Genomic DNA, 24,774 nt, shown 5'->3' on the forward strand with positions numbered 1-24,774 from the left:
TGGGGTTTTAAAAACAATTCTGAAATAAAATTTTACTGCATAATCTATTAACAAATGGTGTCTTTATCTCAATTTCAGACAATTGAGATAACACATATGTTTAGGGAATGCAATCAGTCTCTACTAGAACACAATCAAAAAATAAAGTGTTATTTTTTTTTGTCATAAGGTTATAATTCATGTAAAAAATCCACTATAATTCACAACTATTCTAATAGCCCAGTTTTTCTGAAATAAATGATGTTCATAGATTGACTACAGGGTTAAAGGGTTGATGTTTTACAAACTTTTATAGAAAATAAAACCAGACGGACCAGAAGTGGGCAAAATTCCTTTAGGGCTCTGGGATATTTGCAACAGCAATGTACCACAGATAAAGCGGCTCACACCTCTCATTATTTCCTGACGTTTGCATTCCCAACGTTATGCTTTGGGTTACGCTTTCGGGTGCTCCCCGGGTTGCCAGGGTCAACTCGCATCAGGGTGACTGGTGCAATGAGGCTTGGCCCCCGTCATAAATGCGTGCAGTTCTAATTCCAATTAAAACTGTTCACAGTGTAAATGAGGGGATGTTGAGTTTAGCTGGTTCTATTTACTTCCCTGTTAAGTAGTATGCTGCATATAACACAAACTTTACCTTTGCAAATGATCTGACAAAATTTCTTATGTGAATTTATTTAGCTTCTTTAAGTTTGTTTTAGTATTCCCTGATATCAGACAGACGTGTCAACTTGTTACATTCAGTTTCCATCTTCAGTCTGACGAGGATTCCACTCCAACCAATTTCCATGAAGGAGGGGGATTCACCTTTCCTTAAATCAATCACTAGAGACTTAGTGACCATTTAGGTGAAGACATAACCACCTAAATGGAACGTCATTTTAAGTTGACACTGACACACGGCCATGACAACATACTTGTTCTCCCGGGGTTTAAAGAGTGGAGTGAAGTGGACTAAAAACTATGTTGGTCAATAATGAGAAGACATGCTACTAGTCCCTCCTGTGGTGTTGTTTGGTTAATCGCTAGACCCCCGGGGCACTCAATGGATAGATTTTTTCCAACCGAGAAACCGCTGCTTCATGTGATGATGCCAGAGAAATAAGTCAACTTGGTAGAGTGGGTAGATTAAAAAATCTGGACCCGGGCAATCCTGGACGCTAAAATGTCAAAAAATGTTCATACTTGGTTGTGTGTCTTAAATAAAAATGTTGTTGTCAGCATCATTAAAGATGTTATGATCACGCAAAGAGACTACACATAGTGGCTTTAACAGAAGGTCCAAGAGAAAGTGTTGCTTGTGATGCATTGAAAGAGTGAAAATGCAAAAACACAAAATATGACTTATAGATAAAATCTCATGGATAGGCTTTCATATGAAAAAAAAAATCTAGTAACATCTCTTTCAATATCTTAGACCTGAAATATAATAATATTAGCAGCTCTTACTTATACATGCTGATGCTGAGTGGGAGTGTGTGTGGTTATATGCTCTAGGAATACAGTTATTTGATAAAGATTTCGGAGTTAGAAACTCTCTGCCACCTTTTTAAAAATGACATTAACCAGCTGCAGGATATTAAGATTTGCTTCGTCTTCTCCAATTCCAGAAATTTCAGTCGGTGTCTAGGCATTGTTATTGTATGTAATGTAATAGCTATTCTGTGGCTTGTTAATGGTCAAATTCCATACAAAAAGGAAACATCCAATCATGAGGCTTTTGTCTCACTATTTTACAGCACAAATTTTCATTTAGTCTCTGGCCTGCTTTCTGTGTCATATGTACAGCAGTGTTCAGATCTTACTTTACAAACCAGGGAAATCAGAAGAATCAAATCCTCTATCAAAGAAATTGCTATTCTGCTTTAGTTTCTTTACAAAGCCATTAATGAATGAGTACAATTTAACTGCCAGCAGCCGAACAAAGCATCAGATTAAACTCTTGAATCTAAATTCCTGCTAATTCCTATGTTACCTACTAAACTGAAATACGCTATTCAAAATAGAGAGTGATTAAACACATGAAAGGGTAACACAGTTCTTAGAGACCAGGGGATTTTTTAATTAAAGACTGTGGATGACCTGGACACAGAGAAAAAAAACCTCTCAAGTGCTCTTCTGCATAAACTGTTAAATGTATTTAATGAATCTACAAAGCAGAAACAGAATGGGGTAAACACGGTTTGCCTTTTTGTCTGCTTTATACCATGGGGCAAAGCACAAAGTTTGCTTGGGTGTAACTTTCTGTATAGTTACTTGATTTGAGAAAATTTTGTAGAATTTTGTTTTGTTAACTGGAACATTGGAAAAGTCTATATTATTGATGAGCCATTGACACAGCATAAAGCACTAGAGTCGGACTCAGTATAGACAAATACTCAAAATAAATGACCTGTTCTCAGTCTGAAAGAAGCTTTTAGTGATTTCTCTTTTTATGCTTTATCATCAAAGGGTCTGTGGGATTGTTAGATGGATTACAAGAAGCAAAAGAAAATGTATCTTTAGACAGAGGCCATATGTCTGTAACAGCTGAAATGCCAACTACCTGTCATCAACATCACCAATTCCGTCATGTTCCTGTGAGGCTGCTGCTCACTTTGCTTTATACTGGGAGGACAAAGCGTTGTTTATTTTGACCCTCTCTTGCCTGAGATGCGGAACTTTTGCTCTTTATTTGACTGCAAAGACGCAAGTTAACCAACATGAAGACCTTCACATCATTCAGTCAGGAGTGTGATCATGACTATTCAATAGAAAATTCACTTTGCCTTTATCAATCTCTTTGACATCACATTTAATTATTGTCACTCTTGAATCAAAAGGGGAATAAACCAGATTATGTATTTTACACAAAAACTCACTGTGTTTAAAAAAAAGCTTTCTGTGCTCTGTAATGGTAAGATGTTAATTGGCTTGCGGAGTCGCACCTGTCATTTGCCATTTCCAACGCCATGAAACAGATAAGTTTCCCACTATGTTTTTATTTATCACACACACTGTAATTAATTATGCTAGATCAGCAGCAAGACATAGGATAGTTAGCTGTTAGCTTAACAGTCTACAGCCATGCTAGTGACTTTGTGAGGCTGTACTTCGGCACAGCTAACATGCTCACGATTACAATATAGCATGCTCATATTTAGCAAATTATAATGCTTACCATGTTAACCATCTTAGTTTATCAAGTTTGCCTGCTGACATGTTCTAATTAGCAATAAACACAAAGTACATCAGAGTAGGGCTGAGACGATGGATTTTTTCATACCGCAGTTAAAACGCAAAACATTCCTGTGGTTTACCGCAACCCTCTTACAAGAGTAGCGTAAGTTAGAGCGAGAACAGCTGGGTGCCTTAAGTGACGGGCGTCAGTGCCAGTGTGGTGTGCGCAAGGAGAGCGAGCAGTATGAGTGCCACTGTGAGATAAAGAGAGAGGAAAAAAAATGAGCAAAGTTGATGTAAAGTAAGTGAACTAAAACAATAAGATAGAGCTTCTCAAGACACAGTGGCTTTATCTATTGTCAATACTGCTGGTGAAGTGAATGGCGTTACCCCTGAAAAAACATCGACTTAAACCTTACAACATACGTTGCAGCCCAAGTGCAACCCGTCTAGCAGATGAGCAGACTGAGAGCAGAACAGAGAGGGCGACTCGGCAGTTGCTAACTTGCTCTCTCTACCAATATAAGCCACGCTGTTTTAGGCCACGAAACGGGCATGCAGGCTGAAATTCACCCGTGCCGTTTTATCTGGATAAAGTTAAACAGAAGGAAACTCCGCTAGCTGCAAGGCTAATGTGCAATGGTAAACACTGCAGCTGTAACTAGGCTTGGGAATCTCTTGGCACCTGACTTTTTTTTACTGTACATTTCCATGCGTGATTTAAAAAAATATACACATAAATCTGAGTGTTAGATTTTGACATATACAGTACTTGTCACACACAAAGTTAATGACATATTTTGTGTACTGAAGTTTTTATTTTGTAGTCATTCCATGCTTAAGCCTTAAATATGATTGTGAAATTCTCCTCTCACAGTAATCTTCGACGTCAGAGGCTCAGTCATGTTTAAAGGTGGAGAATTGGCTTCTTAGAACATGAAACACAAAAATCAATCACAACCCAAACTAGACAAAATGTTGTGTTTTTCTACAGCTGTTATCAGAATAAGTTTTTATGGCCAAGTGTACACCTCACAGTAGTACTTATGTGCTTTTTAACTAAGCTAGCTAGAATAAAATGTCTTAACTATTGGATAGATTGACACTTATGTTCCCCTAAGAATAAATAATAAAAACTTTGTTAATCTCTTAACTTTTCATCTAGTGCCAGCACCAAGTTAAAATTTTATGACCCAAATGTGAATTTGTCAATTTCCCATTGGGAAACAAATAAGTCTCCTGTTATGTTAAATACTTGTAAACATTCCCATCAGCCTCAGCTTTACTATTGGTGCTAATTAGTAAATGCTATCCTACTAACCCGCTACAATGGTGGTAACCATTATATCTGCTAAAGTCACCCTTTTACCATTGTCACTGTGTAAGTACATATTCAAATTCCTGCTAACATGGCTGTAGACTCTTGTTGCAACAAGACATCATGACTTTGCGTAAATTTACACTCCAACTTTCTTAAGCCAAGTGGCGTGTTATCTACACACATTTTGACCTATCCGCATGTATGTCAACGCTGTATATAGCGGGCGTAAACATATATGCCGCTTGCCATGTTATTGCGAAAACAACGCAAGAAGCTCATATTATTGCAAGAAGAAAGCTACAGTTGAGTTTAGGCAAAGAAGAACCGGTTGGGATTAGGGAAAGAAGAACAGGGTTGGCTTTAGTAACAGAAGAAAGCGACGGTTGAGTTTAGGAAACGTGACAGGCGGGACACAATCCCTGGTGTCCTGGGTGTTGGATTTTCACCCTTTCATACTACTCGCTACAGCGTAAATTCACATGCAAATTACAAGGTAATGTAATTGGCGTATCATACATACGCCATTTCATGAGATCAGTCTGCTTGCTGACAACATAAACTGTAATAACATAATAATTATTGTTTGTTAAAGCATATGCTGGAGATAGACTGTAAACATTATTTTAAATGTCAGCAATGTAGTTTATAAATCCTCTGTGACCTATTGCTTCAGAGGCTAATGCTTACTGCAGCTAAAATGGACAGCACAAGAGAGTCTTTGATCAGAGTACAGTAGGAAAATATCCCTTTAAAAAGGCTGACATTGAGTGAACACCTCTTTGATGCAGAGCATTTGTACCATCTGATAACATGTCAACATGTCCACACCGTTCTTAGATCAAAAGCAAAGTCACCCGTTTTTACCTGAAAAAACCCATTCCCAGGATGAGCATTTATAAAAATAGATGCCAGCAACAATGGTTCAGCTTCTTAAAATTCCAGTCACGAGGGTAGGTGATGGAAATGGACTGGGTGTGTCGGTTTCTTCTTTACTAGGCCTTTGTGGGGCTCTCTGATCAAGTGGTTTGTTAAAGTGCAAGGCCGGCGCTGGCTTGCTCACTGGGGGCAGTGCTGAATAAAAACATGCTCTTATGAAGGCAGGTTGCCAGCAGTGTACTTGAGGGGAATGCAGGATGGAGGGAGGTGACAGACACGACTGAAAATGTTAAATCCTACAACTCAGATTTTAAGGCTAGAGCCATCAACGTGTTTACTAGTGAAGGAGATACGTGTTACTCACCACCTGAGTGGGCTTGAGTGATTCTCCATCAAAGTGTGTAAGGCTGGAGCTGTCTTCTGGGAACCCATCACAGTCCTCCAGCTCCTGAGAGTTACACGGGGGCTTATCCCTGTCAGGGTTTCCATTCTGGATAAAAAAGGAAGAACAGGAAAACATAGCCGAGGCCATGGTTACACTCGATTTGCATTTATTAACATGTAAAAGGCTTGATTTGCACTGAGGACCTCAAGTGGACCCAGATGATACTAATGAAGTGTAAGGGTGAGACAGGATATGACTAAAAAAATGCTGTTGAACAAGAGACTGAGGGTAACTCAAGTGTGAGGATGTGTATACGATGTCAGACAGAGGGCGAGGAGCAGCTGAAGAGGTAAAGGACAGATGAGAGGCCTTGGAGGAGGTAGGGCTGCTAAAAGCTAGAAGAGTGAACTTAAATAAGAAATGTCCGTGAGGTCATGAAGAACTCTCCTAAGAAAACAAGCAAAAGTGAAAGCTTGGCCTCATGAAAGTTTAATTTTTGGGTAATGTTTTCAAACATATACTACTGACTGATTTAACACTGCAGTGATTCAACCAGACATTTATCAATATAATATATTTTGCTTTACAATTTTACTGGGTGTTTCAAATCCCCAAAACAGTACAGTTTTATAGTAATATTGGGTTTACAGGATTGTGGTTTTAATAATTTGTAATTAGTTCATTGGATAAGCAACAAAGACATTTCCATATTGTTATTATCAACCATTTTACAATTGAGTTTCTACAAAATACTATATCACAAAATATACTGATGTTAGAAAATAAAGTAAAACATGTATCTTAGCCTTTGCAGATTTTGTTATTAACCAAATTCGGTAATGCTCTTTAATATGGGTGCCAAATGTCCAAATAATTTAGTAATTTTCCAAAAAAAAAGAATTATGAAATTTGTACTAATTATAGGAAAAATGGACAGTAATTGGAGTATTTCAGCAGGGAGTAAGCTTGAGAAGTAAAAATTTGTTTCAAATATTCATAATCAAAAATCACCAGAATACCATAAACATTTGTGAGCTAATTCTTGCTCCCCAGAGGATGAATTTTCCTTTTTTCTTCAGCACAATGCTCAAGACAAAATGTCAACTTTGCAAACAAAATCTCTGATTTTATAATTGGTAGATTAGCATTTAATTCGTGGGCAGCTTTTACACTCGAACATTTACACAAATGTTGGGTATTTTCATGCAAGGGAGGCAGCTTTGGCAGGATATTTGTTTTAGTGATGGCACCTATGAAAGATATTGTCCATAACATTTAGTATTTGAGTTATCAATATGAGCTTCAGCCTACCAAGTCCTCAGATGTGAGAAATGTCAGTCTCTCGTGGATGAGGGCAGCTTGCTCGTCGCTCATCACGTTCTCCCCTCTCTTGTCACCTATTACCAGCTCCGACCACATCGGCCCCTCAGTGCGCTTCTGCAGGGTCACCTCCAGGCTGACATAGAAACAGATAGACACATATTCCTTCCCATTCAAAGTGCTGATCATCAATGAGTCATATAAATGCAAATGATAAGGCTTGAGTGTGCAGACGAGCTGTGTCAGAAAGCTCACAAACTGATTTTCTGTTTGTCACAAGCTGCAAAAAGGTTCGGAAATTGTCTGACAGCTTTGAATTTTTTATGAACTACAGAGCAAATGTTGTACTTGAATGAGAATGATGCGAACAACTAGTAAACATCCAATCAGGAGCAGTCTGGTAGGCTAAAATGCAGTTTTGATGAGAAAGGTCAGAGACGAGCTTAATGAGTTACTCAGGGTGACAGGACTGTGGCTGATCTGGTTTTGACAGAAATTATGTTCCTCAGTAGCATGTGTTTGTTGCGGTAGAAAAAAAACAAGAAAGAAAGTACCCCAAAAATTTTTTTGTAACATTACTAGCAGCAATTATTTTCTGTCCTCTATACAATACGTTTTTGTACTGACGTTCAGACTAAAGTAAGTAAAATAATGTTATCTGCCAACATCTTGCCTCCAATAGTCACAGAAGTTCTTAATTTTTTTATGTTGCCAAATTATGTAAATAAAATAAAATGCAACCACCAATCATTGTTTCAACATGGCTAATTTAGACAGTAACATTAATTACTGACGATAAAGGCCTATACAAACATTTCAGAACATATGCTACTCATAGGTTGCAGAGTCTTTCTACACATAAAACCTATACACTTGATTATTTTTCATTGGTGAATGAATTCAACACAAAGACATGTGAGTCTATTCATTAACTCTCATTTAAATTATGGCATTTTTCTGAATTCAAGCCAAAATACAAATAAATTTGAACAAAATCAGAATAACATTTTCTTTTCTTCCTTGTTATAAATCTGGTCACATATGTACATTTCGCAAGAGCAATTTAACTCACATTCCGTGTCAGTTCCCAAGGTTGCAAGTATATTTAGTCACAGTGCACCAATTGCAGTTTTCCATTAAGCAAAGAGAGCATAATGAACGACTGTATGTTGGTGCTTCGTGTTTTGTGGTTCTGAATGTATCCTGTACTCTCCAATGCATTATGGCCCACTGAATAGGGCTGAATGGTGAAAAGGTACAATCTACCGTTTTAAGTGCATCACAGTACGGCAAAGTACCACATCTGCAAACTATTAAAAGCATGTTTGATGGCGACAAAAATAAAAAAATAAAAACAACGTAATTCATTACTAAGTCTATGCATGTAAAATGTATTGCTTAGCCAAATACTGATTTTGAAATAATGTTACAGTAAAAATTGTGTACCCTTTCCTTTAAGGCTTATACACTTTTTCCGCCCTATGCTTAGGTTTTGTTTTGTCTGCCTCTTCTTTTATCTCACTCGTTGTGGTTTTAATCTTCCTGTAAGGCAACTTCTGTTTTAAAAAGTTCTATTCAAATTACGTTTATTTCTGCATGTTATGTAAACCAATAATTACCACAATCTCTCCTGGGCATAGAGGTCCAGAAAAGACTGTGCCAATGCATGCCTTTTGAATGCATTGGCAGTCTAATGTAGCTAAATATGTATTATTGTAGTAGTATTATATATATAGTATTGTATATGTATAAATGAAAGCCTTCTGTCGCATCAGTCTGAATTTTAAAGAGGCACAGTAATACACATCTCACTAAAAAATGGACCAGGGGCATGACAATGAGCATTGGAACTAGTTTAGTAATTCAAACAAATCCCTTATTAAATGTTATTAGGTTTGGCTTTTGACCATTTTCAGTTAATTAGTTACAAGGCTAAAACACAGCTTTTAGAAGCATTATATATTAAAAGTCTATGTGAGGTATTAAAATATCAGGCATTGCCTACTAAATCTTATTTGTCATAATTCATTCTGTACCAGAGCAATTAGACAAAAGTCAATAGTTACATTTTTGCCATTATGGAATTATAGTTAATTAGCTTCAGCTAATGTTTGTCATTTTGTCATTAACAGTTAAAATTTAGAAGTATGCTACCTTAATGGTTTTCTACATTACTCTTTGCAAATAGAAAAGAAGGGTGAGGAGCGATGAAAGGTTCCAAAAAAGAGATTTGTTGGAACTGGTAATCAGATCCAAAATGGAACTGGCTATCAGAAACCAATCCAAGTCTCTGGTTTTCATGACATACTGTACAAAACTCAAATAAAGTTATAATAATACTAGATGTAGAGTATACTGTGAAATACATGACTTAAAACCTCAGAATTGTGATTACTTTGGGTTTCAGTTCTACCAACAGAAAAGATATCTTTTTTTAGGCATAAAGTAGTCAGCCTACTATTTAACATGACAAGTTGCAGCCTCAATCGAAGAATGGGGCCTTCAGGAGAAAATATCATTAATATTGTATTGTGCTGTTGGATGTTATGAAACAGGTTTATATTTGGGAAACAATGACAAGATATGAAAGACACACAGCACACAAGGACAGCTTCTTAATTCAATTTCAGACAGAGGAAAGCAGGATGGTGCTCAGCTGTCTGTCTATAAAACACATAACCCATTGGTATGGAAAAACATGCCCAATTCACAATTGGAGTGTTTTTTTCCTAGATATTTACAATGTAAAAGGACATCCAGATACAGACCACCCACACACCCACCCACACACACAGCAAGGACTCGCATTGAAGAAACAGCAAGCATATGGAGCTAGCTTTGTTTCTTTATTACATGCGAGAAAATAAATGATCTGAGAGAAAAAAAATAGTTTGAGAGAAAAAGTTATCACACTGATAGCAAAAAATAATACTTAAGACTAAAAAAAGATTAAATATAAATTTGAATTTCTTTTAATTATTTCTGAGAAAATCAAAATCTCTCAAGTATTTATTAAACTCTCAAATAGATATTTTTATCAGTGTGAAAACATTTTCACTAAAAAAAATGTTTCTCTCAAAACATTTTTCTTCTCGTTCTCAAAACCTAATTCTTTGCTCTCGATGCAATTTCTTGCTCTCATCTCAGGATTTTTCTCTCGCTGTGAAAATAAAGTCAAGGGCAGGGCCACGTTCCTATTGAATTAGTTGATGTATTTCAAAAGGTTGAGGAAAAGTTCACTGTTCCACAACTAGCACAACATGTTCACCTGAAGCTGGTGCTCAATAGTCGTCGCACTGAGCTCCAGTTTAGCAAAATAATGCAATAATTGGAGCACAAAACCCTTGGCGACTTGGAAAAAAAAAAAAAGTGAGCCACCACTCCATCTGGCACTTTTCTCAACCTGTATGGGACATCAAAGAAGGGTTCCAACCATAACACTCCAACAATCTCAGGGAATAACTCATCCACCACTGGCACTTTGCCACTGCAGAGCTTTTCAAAGCGCTCAGTGAACACTGCCATGGAAGTGGGAATTGGCTAAAACATGTTCGCTTCGAGACATGAATTTGACCCTGCCACTTTTGCTGCGACAGCGATGTTTTCACTTCGTGAGTCTGTCGCAGCTATCATTGCAAGTCTCTACTTTCTCTCTAAACAAAGCAAGTAAGCGTTCAGAAGTTTCCTAGCAGTTCAAGTATTACTCCTGCCCTGCTAAAAACTGCCTCAGGGGGGCCCTGACTTCCCTTTCTGAGTGGTCTGACACATTCACCTTAAATCTCAACCTGGAGCCTGGTTACAGGATTTGTCCCAATCTCCCTATTCAGGGCGAGGTGACTCTTTTCCAGTGGTGTTGATTGAATGTATAACACTTCTCGAAACTGGTTTATTAACATTTTGGCTTAAGAGACCGTAGAGAACACTGTGACCAGGGTCATAGGGACAGACAGGGTAATTACAGATGGGTTCTGTTGCTCAGTGTCAAGTGAAAACCTAGCCACAATCCTCATGATTCAGTATTATAAAAAAAAGAAGAAAAAAAAGAAGAAGAATACTTTTCACATTTACTTTCTAGGCAATAAAGACAACTACCCAACTACTAGATTCATTGCATAGTTGATACATTTTAGAGACCCACATTTCTTGACTGTATACGAGGCCATTTCTATTAGTATTCTCCAATATTGCTAATATCACAATTCGTGAAATAAGTGTCTGTACGACTACAGAAAAAATGTCCTGTAATAGGTTAGAAAACTACTTCCTTGAATGACTTTAGAGCATTCATTAAACATTAAAAGCTGTAAATAAATACATACAATACATTATGATGGTAAGTGAAACACACTGTATCTGGCTCAAGATCCAAGCTCAGAACCCGTCTCAGGTCTCTTAAATCTCTAGAATGGTGCATGCAAACTGTACATAGTCAATAAATCATACATTCATATAGTTGTGAAACAATTCTCTGTTCTGAGATTAATGGGGTGCATTACTATATTCAGTATGTAATATCTATCATTTTGATATGAGGTTGTGAAAGAAAGTAAACAAAGGAGAATAAACAAGACCAGAGACGGAAACTGGTCCTTGGAGTTGATGGTTTGTGGCTCCCTATTCAGCTCATTCAGAAGCAATACTGTTGTAATGTCCCATGAGGTTTCATGTGTGTCACTGCTGTATTGCTCCCTTTAAACACTGAAATCAAACAACAACTCAGAAACTTCAACTTTGCACACCTTTTGTCATTTTTGATGATCCAGGCGCTGGCCTCTGGGTCTACAGATGCAAACAGCTGGCCCTCCAGTAAAGGAGGGAAACCCTGAACTCCAAGCCTGATGTTGTCTGCCGTCAGCCTGAACTGCACCTCCTCTTTGGTGACACCCTCAGGCATGCGCATACACATTGTGATGTCCTCCGCTGTCTGCTGCCAGAAGTAAATCGGATCTGAGTTCAAATAGGAGAGAAATGTATGGTGCTCAAGTTAATGACAGTCCTGTGCCAGATGGTACAGAGTCATGCATAAAACATCTAATACAATGCAAGAGTTGAAGGAAATGACACTGCCGATGGATGACTATTAAAATAAATGAATTATCCTCCTATGAGGACCGAGCTCCCAGTGAAACTATTAGGCCAATTCCTGGCACAATTTCCTGTTTTGACCTGCAGGAAAAATTATCCTGGCAGACCTAAACTTCTGCCGATTGTGTTGCATTTCTGTACTTTAATTGCAATTATTATTTAATTGTATTATTTTCAGATTAAGGTTTACAATTGAAAGTTTGTTGAGCCTCTAGTAAAAGGAATTACATTAAATCACTACAGATATAATTGTCAATCTTATGTCTCAATTTTATAATTATAAGAGGATTTTTACAGAATGGGTAAAAACAATCCCTTAAAGCTGTGTTCAGACAGAAAGCAAAGTAAATTCTGCCTCACATCATTTACATGCATTTGGCAGCTGGAACATTTTTTGTGTTAATGCACCCCAAAACAGCAATATACCACCTTAACAGATGTTAGCTGTAAGCTAACATTCAAATTATCTAAAAAAAACACATTAATTGTTGCTATTTTGATTAAAATATTTCTAAACCCTTATGCTGCACATACCTACTTATGTCCTTCAAACCAGTAAGAAGAGCACAGACAAAAAACACAAATCTCTCCTGTGAAATAACCAAGACCCTATCACTCATTGTAAAACAATAATTGAGAACATAGGTTTTCAGGACCTTTAAAAGCTAAATATGTTCAGTATAGGCAAACCAGTAACACCACATTGCTGTAATTTGTTACCTTTGCCAAGGATGGATCTGAGATGTTTATTCCTTTTTATCTGCTGTTAACAGATATCAATTAATTTTGGATGCAATGTTAGACCATCATCCAAGGATCTCGTTAGCCGTTGTTGGTGTGGATCCAAGCCAGGTGCTGACTCATGATTTTGCTTAAAAGAATTTCTCAATATTGGTATGGTAAATAAGGATTTTTCTCATGAAAAATCCTTATTTACTCTTACTTGAATTATAAAAAAAACTGGCACATACATTGATAGTGAGAGACTAAGATCACAGAATTTGTGATGCATATTCTTTTATGCCTTATGTGATGATAGTTGTTATTCTACATATCATGGTAATGTGCTGTCTGAACAAGTAACTTTAGACTGTAGGGAGAAAGGAAGACAGCTGGACATGTGTGTGAGAAACAGAAGTGCCGCTACTATTTCAAGTTCATCTGTTTACCTCTGACCTCAGGCTACAGTAAGATAGCTGAGATGGACGCCAATGGCTGTGTTTGCAAGAGGCTGTCAGCTAGATTGTTTCTACCATGTTAGGACAAAGTTGTTATGTTCAAGTGATGTCATGCATGTCTAGTTGTTTTGTATTCCGTGTGTACCCAACCATATATAAGACCTTCGTATCTTGCTGCTCAGAGAGAGAGAGAGAGAGAGAGAGAGAGAGAGAGAGAGAGAGAGAGAGAGAGAGAGAGAGAGAGAGAGCGCTGATGGCTACATAGCAGCACTCCCTCTCACAGTATACTGATTAAACTGCCCTTAAAAGAACATCATGAGTCCGTCTCATCTGTCGTCTGATCCTGCCTCTCATCATCAATACAAGTTCTTTAGTTCATACATCACGATTGTCTATCACTAATACAGTGTTGCAATCCGGTCCAAATTTAAAACTTTATTTTCCATTAATCAAATAAAAATGTAGAGTGTTGTGCAGCACTGGAGAAGGTATGCTCTCTCTAAGTGCTTCCTAGTCATAAAATTAATAGCTAAAGCAATAACTACAGTGTAATTAGTTATAAATATTAGTTTTAAAAACACAGCACTGAATGAATTCGGGCTTTGGCACCCATCTACTTCCTTTATTTACCCTTTTTTTATTTTTTAAACATGCTTTTTATTTTTTAAACATGACGGCTGCATTTCCACTTCTCTTTAACAAGGAACAAATCTGTTCTCACCATTGCCCACATTTTTATGAAGCCAATTTTCTGCCTCTGACTTAGCACCTCCACTGGCATGTTAACATTCTATGATCCACAATGAAATCATTTTAACTGTGTGGTAATAAATCAACAAAATACATTACCAGAGAGAGTTGCCTTCTATATATTGTACTGGCAGTGTGAGAACAGTTGGATACCCAGCGTGAAGTGGAAGTCTTGTTGGAAAATGTATGAGCAGCAGGCCTTGAGTCTTCCTTTAACAGTCCACAGATGCTTGATAAAATGACTTTTGCTACCAGGTACATAATCACAAACGTAGCAAACAGTCCCATCGCAGCTCTGACCGAAAACAATTTTGCAGCCTTGTGTTGGATCACATTTTCATAAACGAGTAAGAGGCCGTTTCGAAAATACAGTCCCCTTGAATCCTTTCACCAACAAAGTTCTTTTCATCCGTTGCTGATCAGAAGGGAGATTCATAAATTATTTTCTTTCAGTCTACAGTTTTTTTTTTTTACTTTTGTCTGAGTTCTTTTCTAAGGTCTCCTGTTTAAGGTTTCATCTTTTCTGTAATGTAGCTGTGAGGGATAAATAATGAGAGAAAAATACAGTGACCTAATCACAGAACAGTCCACCTCATTTCACTAGCTGGGAAACAGAATAATCCAAACTTAATTCAGAAATACTGCTTAGTATTCTCCAAAGTTCAGATAATACTAACCACCCAGGTCCATATATGTTGTTATTTTTAGATTCACATCCCTAAACTGCCAGAAAGGATGTACCAGTGAGGTCGATAATGTTGATCTCCTCCATATTTATGGTTAGTTAGTAGACATCGCTGTGTGCATTCAAATTAAATGATAAATAGTAAATTTATTCATTTTTAAAAAGGAATGACTAGGACAGCACTCCAATTAGATTACTGATTGCCATATGGACTTTTTAGGCAAGTCACCCTTCTTCAGCATGTATTCTGGCAATTTCACAACCAATATAGGCAGGTGGGGTTAATTATATGCAACTGCAGCCAGCACAACAAATACATCCAAATAGATGGAACTACAACATTAACTTCATAAGAAACAGGAAAGGAAAGCTCATTCATCCCGTCCTGAATGCAGGTATCAGGAAGTGTATCCAAGACACCTCCCTTTGGAGAAGGACTGTCCCTATTACCACCTCTCCGGGGCATCGCCACTGTCTCAATGACCATGTGCTGTAGTTTTGCTGTAGTTTTCTAATTGGAGTGCTGTCCTAGTCTTTTTTATAAACTACAAAAGGGTGATTATTTTTCATTTTTAGTTTTATCTTAATAGTTTTTAAAAAGGAGGCATTTTAGTGAAAAACAAATAGAAGATACAGGTTTTTTTTCTTATCATAGACACATCATGCTGAACCTGCAATGTCATAAGTATGTTCTTACAGTATATTCTGAAAGAGATAAAATACAGTCCATTGTGAATAAAACAAAATGATGCTTTGAAAGAACAGATTGCTTCGATCCAGGCAGGCGTTATATTTTGATTAAAAAACAAACAGAACTATAGAGGCTATTTAGATATGAAAGAAAGTAAATATCACTGATTCATACACAGACAACTCTGTGCCAGTTTCTCATAAACAAAACTCCTATAGAGAAAGCTCTGTGCGAGAACTGTCATCTTCGACACTCACTCTATGATTACTGGCGAAGTCTAATCACTGAAATTGGTCCAATTATGATGCTCTAAACCAACAGACCTGCTCTATATCTGGCAGGGATGTGAAGAACTGAGACATGTTCATTATCACCTTTTGTTGTCAACTGAATCAACAAAGAAACCAATGAGAAGGGGAGATGGGAGCTGCCAAATTATTTAATTTCCAAATATTCTCTTTGCCTTTCTAATGTTCATCATTTAAACATTCTTTTGGGCAAACTGCCTTACAGTCACAATGCGAAACCATCACAGAACTATAAGTGATCCATAGTCACTCTTTAGTACTTTTGGCATTTGTACATTATATATTTATAAGTTAAATGTTTTTGTTTCCCTGGGATGTTCATATTTCAGAAACTTTTCCAACTACTGATTTGGACACATTCTCTATCTATACAGTATACACTATCCATTAACTCTTATCTAGGTCTTATCCATCAGTGCACCATTAAGTCACCTCCATCTCTGCTCCCCATTTGCATCTCCTCTCTCATCACTCTTTGAAGGCGCCTCCTCTCTTGACATCTAATCCACTTCTCCCATTTGGAAAGGAGAAAGGCAGAGCGCTGATAAAAGGATTGGCTAAAAAAGCTGCCATTATTCTGCTTCAGCACCATCAACAGGGACACACTTTGCCCTGTCTCGGTCACTTGAGGTCTTTTTTATGTCTTTTAAAAAAGAGGGTGGCTGCTTGTCTGCTCGTTTAGAGGTTGTGAGCATAAAAAAAGTTTCGAAACAGGAAAAGATACTAACAAAACAAACAAAAAAACAGTTGGATATGAACGTTTGGTTCAGTCCAGACACAGGATGTTTTGTGCATACAAGAAAGGTTTTGGTGGTGTGAAAAACCACCTCAATGATATGGTTACAGAAGTAGTTTATATGGAACACAAAAGTAAAGCCAAGTCAAGAATCTAACTTGAGTAACTATCATAATAACTTAAAAAAGATTTAGTCAATTTAGGAACAGTTTTGGACACTTGCTTATTTCTGTTTTTTGCCGTTTGATGAGAGGATTGACACCATTCTCATGTCTGTAGGTTAAATATTAAGCTACAGTCAAGAGGCAGTGAGCTTAGCTTAGCATAAAGACAGAAAAAAAAGGTAAGCAGCTAGCTTGGCTCCGTCAAAAAGGTAACAACGCAGGTAATATACATCAAAAGGACAAGATACAATGTGATAATGAGTTTTAGAGCCGTTGGTAGGCTAATTTCTTTACCTTTGGACAGACTATATACACCTTGGGCCAGACCAGCTGTTTCCCAATGTTTCAAGTCTTTATGCTAAGATAAAATAGGCTAAGCTTCCCCTGACCTTCATATTTATTGTACAGACATAAGTGGTATCAATTTTCTTATCCAAGCCTCGGCAAGAAAGCAAATTTCCCAAAATGTCATTTTTTTTCTTTTAACAGATTAGAAATAAAACAAAAATGACATTTAACAAGTATACAAAACAAAAACAAAAATATTTTCCCCAAATCAGGCAGGCCTACAGTATGAGCAGTAATAAATGGCCTGGAAATGTATCCATGTACAGAGACACAGATTACCAGATCTGACAGAGACCCCTGTCTGATTGGGAATATTGTGCTGCCTACTCAGGCGTTTCTATGGCTACAACCCAACTCACCAGTTTGGGCCTCCTAAAGGTAATGGGCAGAAGAAGCCAACGTTACTTGACGGAAAACAACTAGAAACAGTCTCATCACAAAAATGCCAAGAAATGAGTGGTGTGATGATCTATCTTTCACGCATGGAGGCAGAACAGCAGCTCGGAGTGCAGATGACACTGGTATTTCACTTTGTTTCAAGAGTTTTACAGACAGTTTCAGGCTGTGATCTTAACAACAAAAAATATGCTGTATATGATTAATGCCAAACCATGTCAAAACCTCTCTTAGTGTTTTTGCAAATTCTGAAGCATGAGTCAGACTGTGTCAAAACTTCTGACATAATAAACACTTTTTCATAATTAGTTATGCACATAAAATATTTAACCATATATTTCATATATTTATAAAATATAACAAAGAGAGCTGCCTCAAATTAATGGTGATACAAATAAAAAGCATCAATTGAATTTCTCTTTACAAAAAGGTAAAAAATATTAGCATACAAATATGCATAGGCTTGCACACAAGGCTTGTCACATAATGGGTTTAATATGTGTCAAGCCACCCTGTCGGTAGACTGTTTGACACCAGACCCTTCTCAGTTGAAACAGAGTGGGGCTGGGGAAGGTTCATTCACAGCCCGTTTCCAAAAGGGCGTCACCAACAACAGCCGCTCAAATGCCTATGGAAGCACTTGGATAGACCTTTAATCAATCAGAGCAATGAAGGAGATGACGTATGCAGAGCGACGGAAAAACATCTCAACCAGCGAGCATGTTACAGAGCTCTTTCACAGACAGTGGCTGCGCTATCGGCATCGTGGGAAAGTTTGCCTCAGCGGTTGTGATTGGTGCCTTGATTTGGAAAAATTGGAAATGGGCTTGAATGGGTTCTTGGCCAGACGGACTTGCAGAGCAAATCTCAAATTTGTCGGACGTTCGTCAGTGTTTTCCCAGTCTACCTTGTCGGTGTATTTTTATAATGTTATGGCTTTTTTTTCTTTTTCTGTAATGGTACCTCCTCAACTCGCTCCGTCGTCCTTTTTCCATTGCAGATTAGGAGCGCCTTACGCATGAGGCGAGCGTGGCTGGTCGTCATAGCAGGAAACTGATCTAACGTGACACACACACACAGGAAGGTGTGTTGTTTTTTATTCTCGGCATGTGGCTGTTGCCAGAAGACAAATTTAGTTTCAAAAGAAGCTGGAGGCTGCAAAAAAACGCTGGCTAAACTATTTAAACACAGCGGGTTTGTTTAGGACACCCCCCGTCTGTCCCTAGCAATGATGATGCAGTGATTAGTGACAATTCTCTCCGACCAATCAGTAGTCTGGTTGTGCAGGTTTTCATGTCACCTTTTGGTATTGCCTCAGCTTGCTTGGAACCTCAACAGAGATGATATTAAAAAAAAGTACCTGTTAGCAGGTACCAGGGATTTTTTTTCATAATAGGCAACCAATAAAGGTGAGTGGAGTCGAGGCGAGTTGAGTAGGTACCCTGTAATGGAAAAAAAACTTTTAGTAGCCCACATTTACTGAATTAGGAATTTCTAACCATCCACTTGAGTTCCTGGAATTGCATTTTTATGCAACACATCCACATGGATAGGTCTTTCTCTTTAACATTAAATTTGAGCATTAGTTTTATGCTGTGTTGTCTTTGTTAACAACCTGCAAATCAGTGTTTTTATAGTACCAATGGTCCAAAGGAAAACATGTAATGGGAAAGTGGTCGCTTGCAGTCACAACCACAGGGAATTGTTACCAAATCCTGTGACTCTAGATGAACTTTTGGCCTATTTTAGTTAATTGCTATGGTTTTATTTCCTGCAATTTCTGCTCTCATTAATCCAACCGTAGTAGGTCAATATTTTTAGCAAGAAATATGTCAGATAAACCTAATGTACACTACATACCCAGCACCAACCACTATACAGACAAAGTTAGCATCTAGCTGGTAAAGGAAGCGAAGCATTAAGGAGCAAAAAATAAAGATCTCTTTCCATGGAGTTGGTGGTGAGGTAGTGCTAAAAGGAGAGGGAATAATGGATTTTAATTTGTCAGAAGGCAAAAAACAGAAGTGATGAAAAGAATTACGGCAGAAAATAACATTGAGGGGCATGACTCAATAAAGTATTTTAAAGTGTCAAAATAAATGGTGGAGTGATGTGAAGAAATAAAACTCTATCCTAACCACAGTACTTTCTAGCACTTCTGACCCACCTGTCTTCTCCACCTCCATTGGCTCTGGGTCAGTTAGCTCCACAGGACGCCCGTCCACATGTGTGAAGGCAAACGGTTTCTCCGAGGCCACCATTAACCCCTTCCCTTGTGGCTCCACCGCTGCATAGTGAGGCACCGACTTCCCCCTGAGGATCCTCCTCTTCTTCACCTCATACTTCTTCTCCTGACCTGCATGTGGAAACCAAATGATAAATTATATAGTGACAAAGGTGTGTCTTCCATTGAACTCTGACACAGTAACAGGATAGTACATTTATTTTTTTACTCAGTAAAGGAGAAGCCTTTCATAAGATCAGCAAAAGGAATTTTTGTGTCCCAAAAGCATTTTGTTGTTGTACACGTTTGCAAATAACAATTAAATAGTCTTAATAGTAAGTAAGAATAATAGTAAGTAGTAAGAATACTACGTGGGCATATTGAGAATGTTAATACTGATGATACCTTGTATTAAAACATATTGTATGACAACATTGATTTAGGAGACTCACATTCCCCTCTACAACAATATTTGATAAAATTGTAAAGCAAGATGAACGGTGAAGACAGGTCAAACATTGAGACACTAAACGAACAACCAAAGATTATTCTACAGCTGGCAGATATCAGATATTACTGCGGAAGGCACTTTCAAAAGCCGGCTTCGTTTTTTGTCTTCCCAATCTTTGAAACATTAGTCAGGGTCTGTGTTTCTCAGCAAGGGCCAAAAACTCTAATGAAAATTCTCTGTGCCAATGTTTGCTTTAGAATCTCATTTGGAGCACAATAATTAAACCGCATGAATGGCAGACCATGACTACCTTCCTAGTATGCTTTAATTAACAAAGGATTTCTGTCATCTACTGGGTAGGAATACTGTAAAAAATGTACATGAAAATTACATAACAGGCTTGACATTTAAATTCTAATTCAGACCTTATAATGTTTGACACGCTTGTCTTGTCTTATTTCACTTCATGCTCAATTACTGAAATGATGATAGATAGGCCAGTACACCACCCACCATGTCCTGCAGCGTTGGCGACTGTGATCCACTCAAGAGACACTGAGTAACCACTCCCTTTAGTTTCCTGTGGGTCTTTCTGGATGCGGAGCAGCAGCACCTCCATGGTGTGGACTCCATCCTGGACATGGGAGATGCTGTGGAGGATGGTGAAAGGCTCCTCCATTTCTTCACTAAACAGTGGCTACAATTAAAAAATCAACAAATGCAATCAACATTTTACAAGGATAAATTTAATAGTGGGCAAAATCTGTTAGCTGGCATTATTGTTAATATGATCAATCTTTTTATACAAGTAAATGCCAGATGCGGTCATCTGCGACAGAGTAGTAAAAAATGAATGGACATTCAACTCATACCAAGTGCACAAAACCACTGACCGGAGCTGGAACAACTGGCCATTATATTAGAGTCAGCTGACATAAAATGAATCTTCAATCCCTGAACAACTGAAAAGTCATCCAATTAAATAATAATGCAAGAACAGTCAGTTTCAATTTGTCAAATGTGAAGACTTCATGCTTTATTCTTGCTTTAAATATTTATATTTTGATGACATTTAAGGCCTTCAATATTAATTGATTTAAAACTCGACAGAGCAAGATATATTGTTAAAACGCAAAAACAAGATTTATGTTGGAGTTTGAACCCTTTATATTGAGCTTTGACCCTCAAGAAGGCGCTACAGAGTTAAGAGCTAATAGAAATGTAGTAGTGCATGAAGTAGTTACAGCCAAATATTGAATGCATAGTCTCCTTTATCACTTCTAACAAAATTTAACAATTTTACTCAATAGTTTTAAATGACTTTTTCAACTGAATCTAGTTTTTTTTTTTAAAGTCACGTCTGTCAAGTTGTCTTCAATTATCTTTGTAAGGAGCAAATATGTTGCCAAAATGTAGAAAGCGATTGACTTTTACATTTGGTCTCCCACTTAAAGTCAAACTCGGGTCAATTTGGTTAGTGGTAGGTCTCTTTACAAACTAAAGATATCACTCAGCTATGCATGCAAAATATATTTCCCCAACAATCTGAAATCAAATCACTATAACTATTCAGTATTCATGTGATGCATACACTGATGCAAAAGATCACCTCTGCTTTACATTATCCGCTGACGGCGACTGTAGACTAGACTATAGCATTTAAATAGTAATGAGGAGCGCATCTTATTACCCCTTTATAACCAACCCTTAACCAAATGTAAAATGTAAACCTTGTGAGTTTAGAAGTGTCAGTGCATCTGAAAATAAGACTTTAAAATAGCTTTGAATTCAATAACAAAAGGATTTATCCCTGCATCATCCTTTTAGGCTGAAACAGCTGTAGTGAAGGCCACAGCATTAACTGGCTTTAAATGGTCTATAATGCACTTTGGTGATATTTGTCTTTATTGTATAAATAAAATGCTAATTCAAACTAGTATTTCTAAATCAGTGTCTAAAGCTGTCTGGTTAAAGAAGGTAATGTAATGCAGAGAAGCCCACACAATGGATTGGTTACTGCCCTTTTAAATTCACATTGACTCCTAGATTACATTGCAACCAATACATTTAATATCCTATCAAAAGATTTCTAAATTATGGAAAACACAAAATATTTTGAAATGCATTAGTGTATTACTTAAAAACAGTTAATCCAGAAGGTATACTAACTTCCCACTTCATAAGCGAACTGCCTCCTCTCTTGCCGGTTCGGAGAAGTTGCAGTTGACCGGCACCATCAGAGAGTGCCGCCCAGGTTGCTGAGGTGAAGCTGAGGGACGCACAAAGACGATCCTCACACCGGCTGGAGTCAGGGCTTATACGGTACACCTCTCTTGGCTTACACAGGGCGGTGTCCTGGATTCACAACAGACCCTTCAGTCAGTATTACATGCACACAAGATGTTATTGTCTCTACATCTATCTGACCTACAGTATGTTTGATCCATTCATATCTGCAGGGAGGACAATTATAATAAACTAACAAGTATTTTCTTGATTTATCAAAAAAGATTATTCCTTTGGTCTATGATATGCAAAACATGCAATTCTTAAAGCCCACGGTGACATCTTCAAATTGCTTGTTTTGTCTGAGCAGCAGTTAAAATCCAAAGATATCAATTTACTGTCATATATGACAAAGAAAAATGTGAGAAACTGTAATCAGAAAAGATGTTGGCCTTTTTTGCTTGAAAAGTGACTCAGTTATCAAAACTGTTTTCGTAATTGCTTCAGCACTAGTGGGGAATAAAAGAAATAGAATGGTACAAAATGCATTACACTAAAACTGAGGGAAAGATTGTTGAATGATGCAAAATGGGTATATATCTGTTCTTCTCACTGCTACCAAACTTTCGAATTACGTGATTTGAGAAGTCCAGTCATGACTCACAAAGACTCAGACAGACACTTAATAAGAGAAGGCTTTGAACTACAGGTCACTGATTTTATATTGAATAGGGCACTCGAATCCCATAAGAAAATTCTGATGAACTCTGATATAAGAACACAGCAAAAACATGATATCCATTAGTTTTAGTAATAAAAGCCACAAGAAGAAAACTTCAACATGGAAGCTTAATAAAACAACACATACACATCAAGGAGAGAAGAAGTTACCAACTGTCATGATGTGGCCCATGTGACTTGGCTTTGCATGTGATTCACAACTGACAGAGCCTTATTAGTAATAGATAGATATTCCGGTACACAAGGGCTTCAATTACTCATTGCGTGAGGTAACAATGTTGCAAAAGGACTGTGCAGCAGCTACCCTGTTGTTGCCATGGAGCTTGACACTGCGTATTATATCGCTATCTAATGTATGATGCACCTTTGAGATCATTTTCTCCAGCATCCGTGCTGGTAATGCTGTGAACAGAGTGTGAACCGCCTATGTACAATGCGCCGAGGGACGATAATTATCATGTGATGATTGTAATTAGAACTTGAGTAACACATTTTCATAAAGAGTAATTTAATGATGCCACTGAAAGCCAGACATATTTCCTCACAGGATTATAGCCTGATGATCATCATTTAGGCCAGATCTGACATAAAAAAACACTGATGTGGCACCAATTATCTTTAATCATGGTCAATGATGTCTTAGACATAAAAGAAGTCTCTGCTGAAAAGGTCCTCCGGCTGATTTGATTCTCATCACAGCATCTTGGTTTTGGACAACAAACTTGCATCTGAAGGTTTGTACAAACCTGTAGTGTTGAGTCTCTAGTCTCAATTAGATGTTCGGTCTATAAAATGTCAAAAAACTGTGAGAAATATTTATCAGTGTTTTCCAAAGCCCAAGATGACATCCTCAAATGTCTTGATTTGTCCACAACTAAAAGATATTCCGTTTACTATCACAGAGGGGAGAAGAAACTAGAAAACATTCACATTCCAGAAGCTGGAATCAGGGATAATAGTTATTAAATCCCTTAATATTTGCAGCTCTATAACTATGTAATCCCTCCTGTGATTAAAGACAGACATAAGGGCTTATCCCAAACTTTATCTTCTGTGCCGAGTCCCACAATGGACAAAAGATGAAATAGAAACTTAACTTTTCTCCATTAATACTGAGACTCCCACTCTAATGGTCTCTAATAATTGGAAGCAAGAGAACAGCAAGTTGTGAAACTGATAATAAGTGCCATTAATATTGCAGCTTGTAAAATGTTTGTGGAATTTGACATCATCTAGACTGAGGCTCCTATTACAGTGGTATTAAGTCACCACCTGGTGTGTCAGATGCGTTAAGACCTACCTAACATTTTATTTGACATGAAGAATGAATATAGTGGAATTTTCCTCATAGACATTGGGGGAGGGATATGTTTGCAACTAGGTAACGATAAATACAAACGTAAATAGCTATCAGGAACGAGGACTATCAAGAAAAAAGCAGGAGGATTTAAAAGCTTACCAGGGTGACGGTGAGACTGAGAACCCTTCCTTTGCAATCCACAAATAAAACACTGTCTTCATACCAAGGGTCTAGGTGGAGGTAATTGTACATGCCGAAAGCCCGCACATGTTCCAGGGTGTACTGAGTATCTTTCAACTTCACTTCCTCCACAGCTGCAAAATAGATGAAAAAGCACAGGTTTATTAAAAAAAAAAAAAGGTATCAAAAATTTAAAAAAGATTCACTTGATGATATTTACATTTTCAATAACATACAAGTGTGATTACAG

General features: G+C 37.6%; 1 protein-coding gene across 1 annotated transcript in view; it reads right to left on the reverse strand.

The window, feature by feature from the left end:
- Positions 1-24,774, reverse strand: part of nudcd1 (NudC domain containing 1) — a 33,277-nt gene that overhangs the window by 6,559 nt on the left and 1,944 nt on the right. The window contains exons 2-8 of the mRNA XM_032535287.1: positions 24,504-24,658; positions 22,247-22,432; positions 20,591-20,774; positions 19,570-19,758; positions 11,801-12,008; positions 7,053-7,197; positions 5,721-5,846 (exon numbers count right to left, since the gene is read on the reverse strand). Of these exons, the coding sequence (XP_032391178.1) occupies positions 5,721-5,846; positions 7,053-7,197; positions 11,801-12,008; positions 19,570-19,758; positions 20,591-20,774; positions 22,247-22,432; positions 24,504-24,658 (1,193 nt within the window). The remainder of the gene's footprint in view (positions 1-5,720; positions 5,847-7,052; positions 7,198-11,800; positions 12,009-19,569; positions 19,759-20,590; positions 20,775-22,246; positions 22,433-24,503; positions 24,659-24,774) is intronic.

Source organism: Etheostoma spectabile, chromosome 14 (genome assembly GCF_008692095.1).
Source record: "Etheostoma spectabile isolate EspeVRDwgs_2016 chromosome 14, UIUC_Espe_1.0, whole genome shotgun sequence".
NCBI lineage: Eukaryota > Metazoa > Chordata > Actinopteri > Perciformes > Percidae > Etheostoma > Etheostoma spectabile.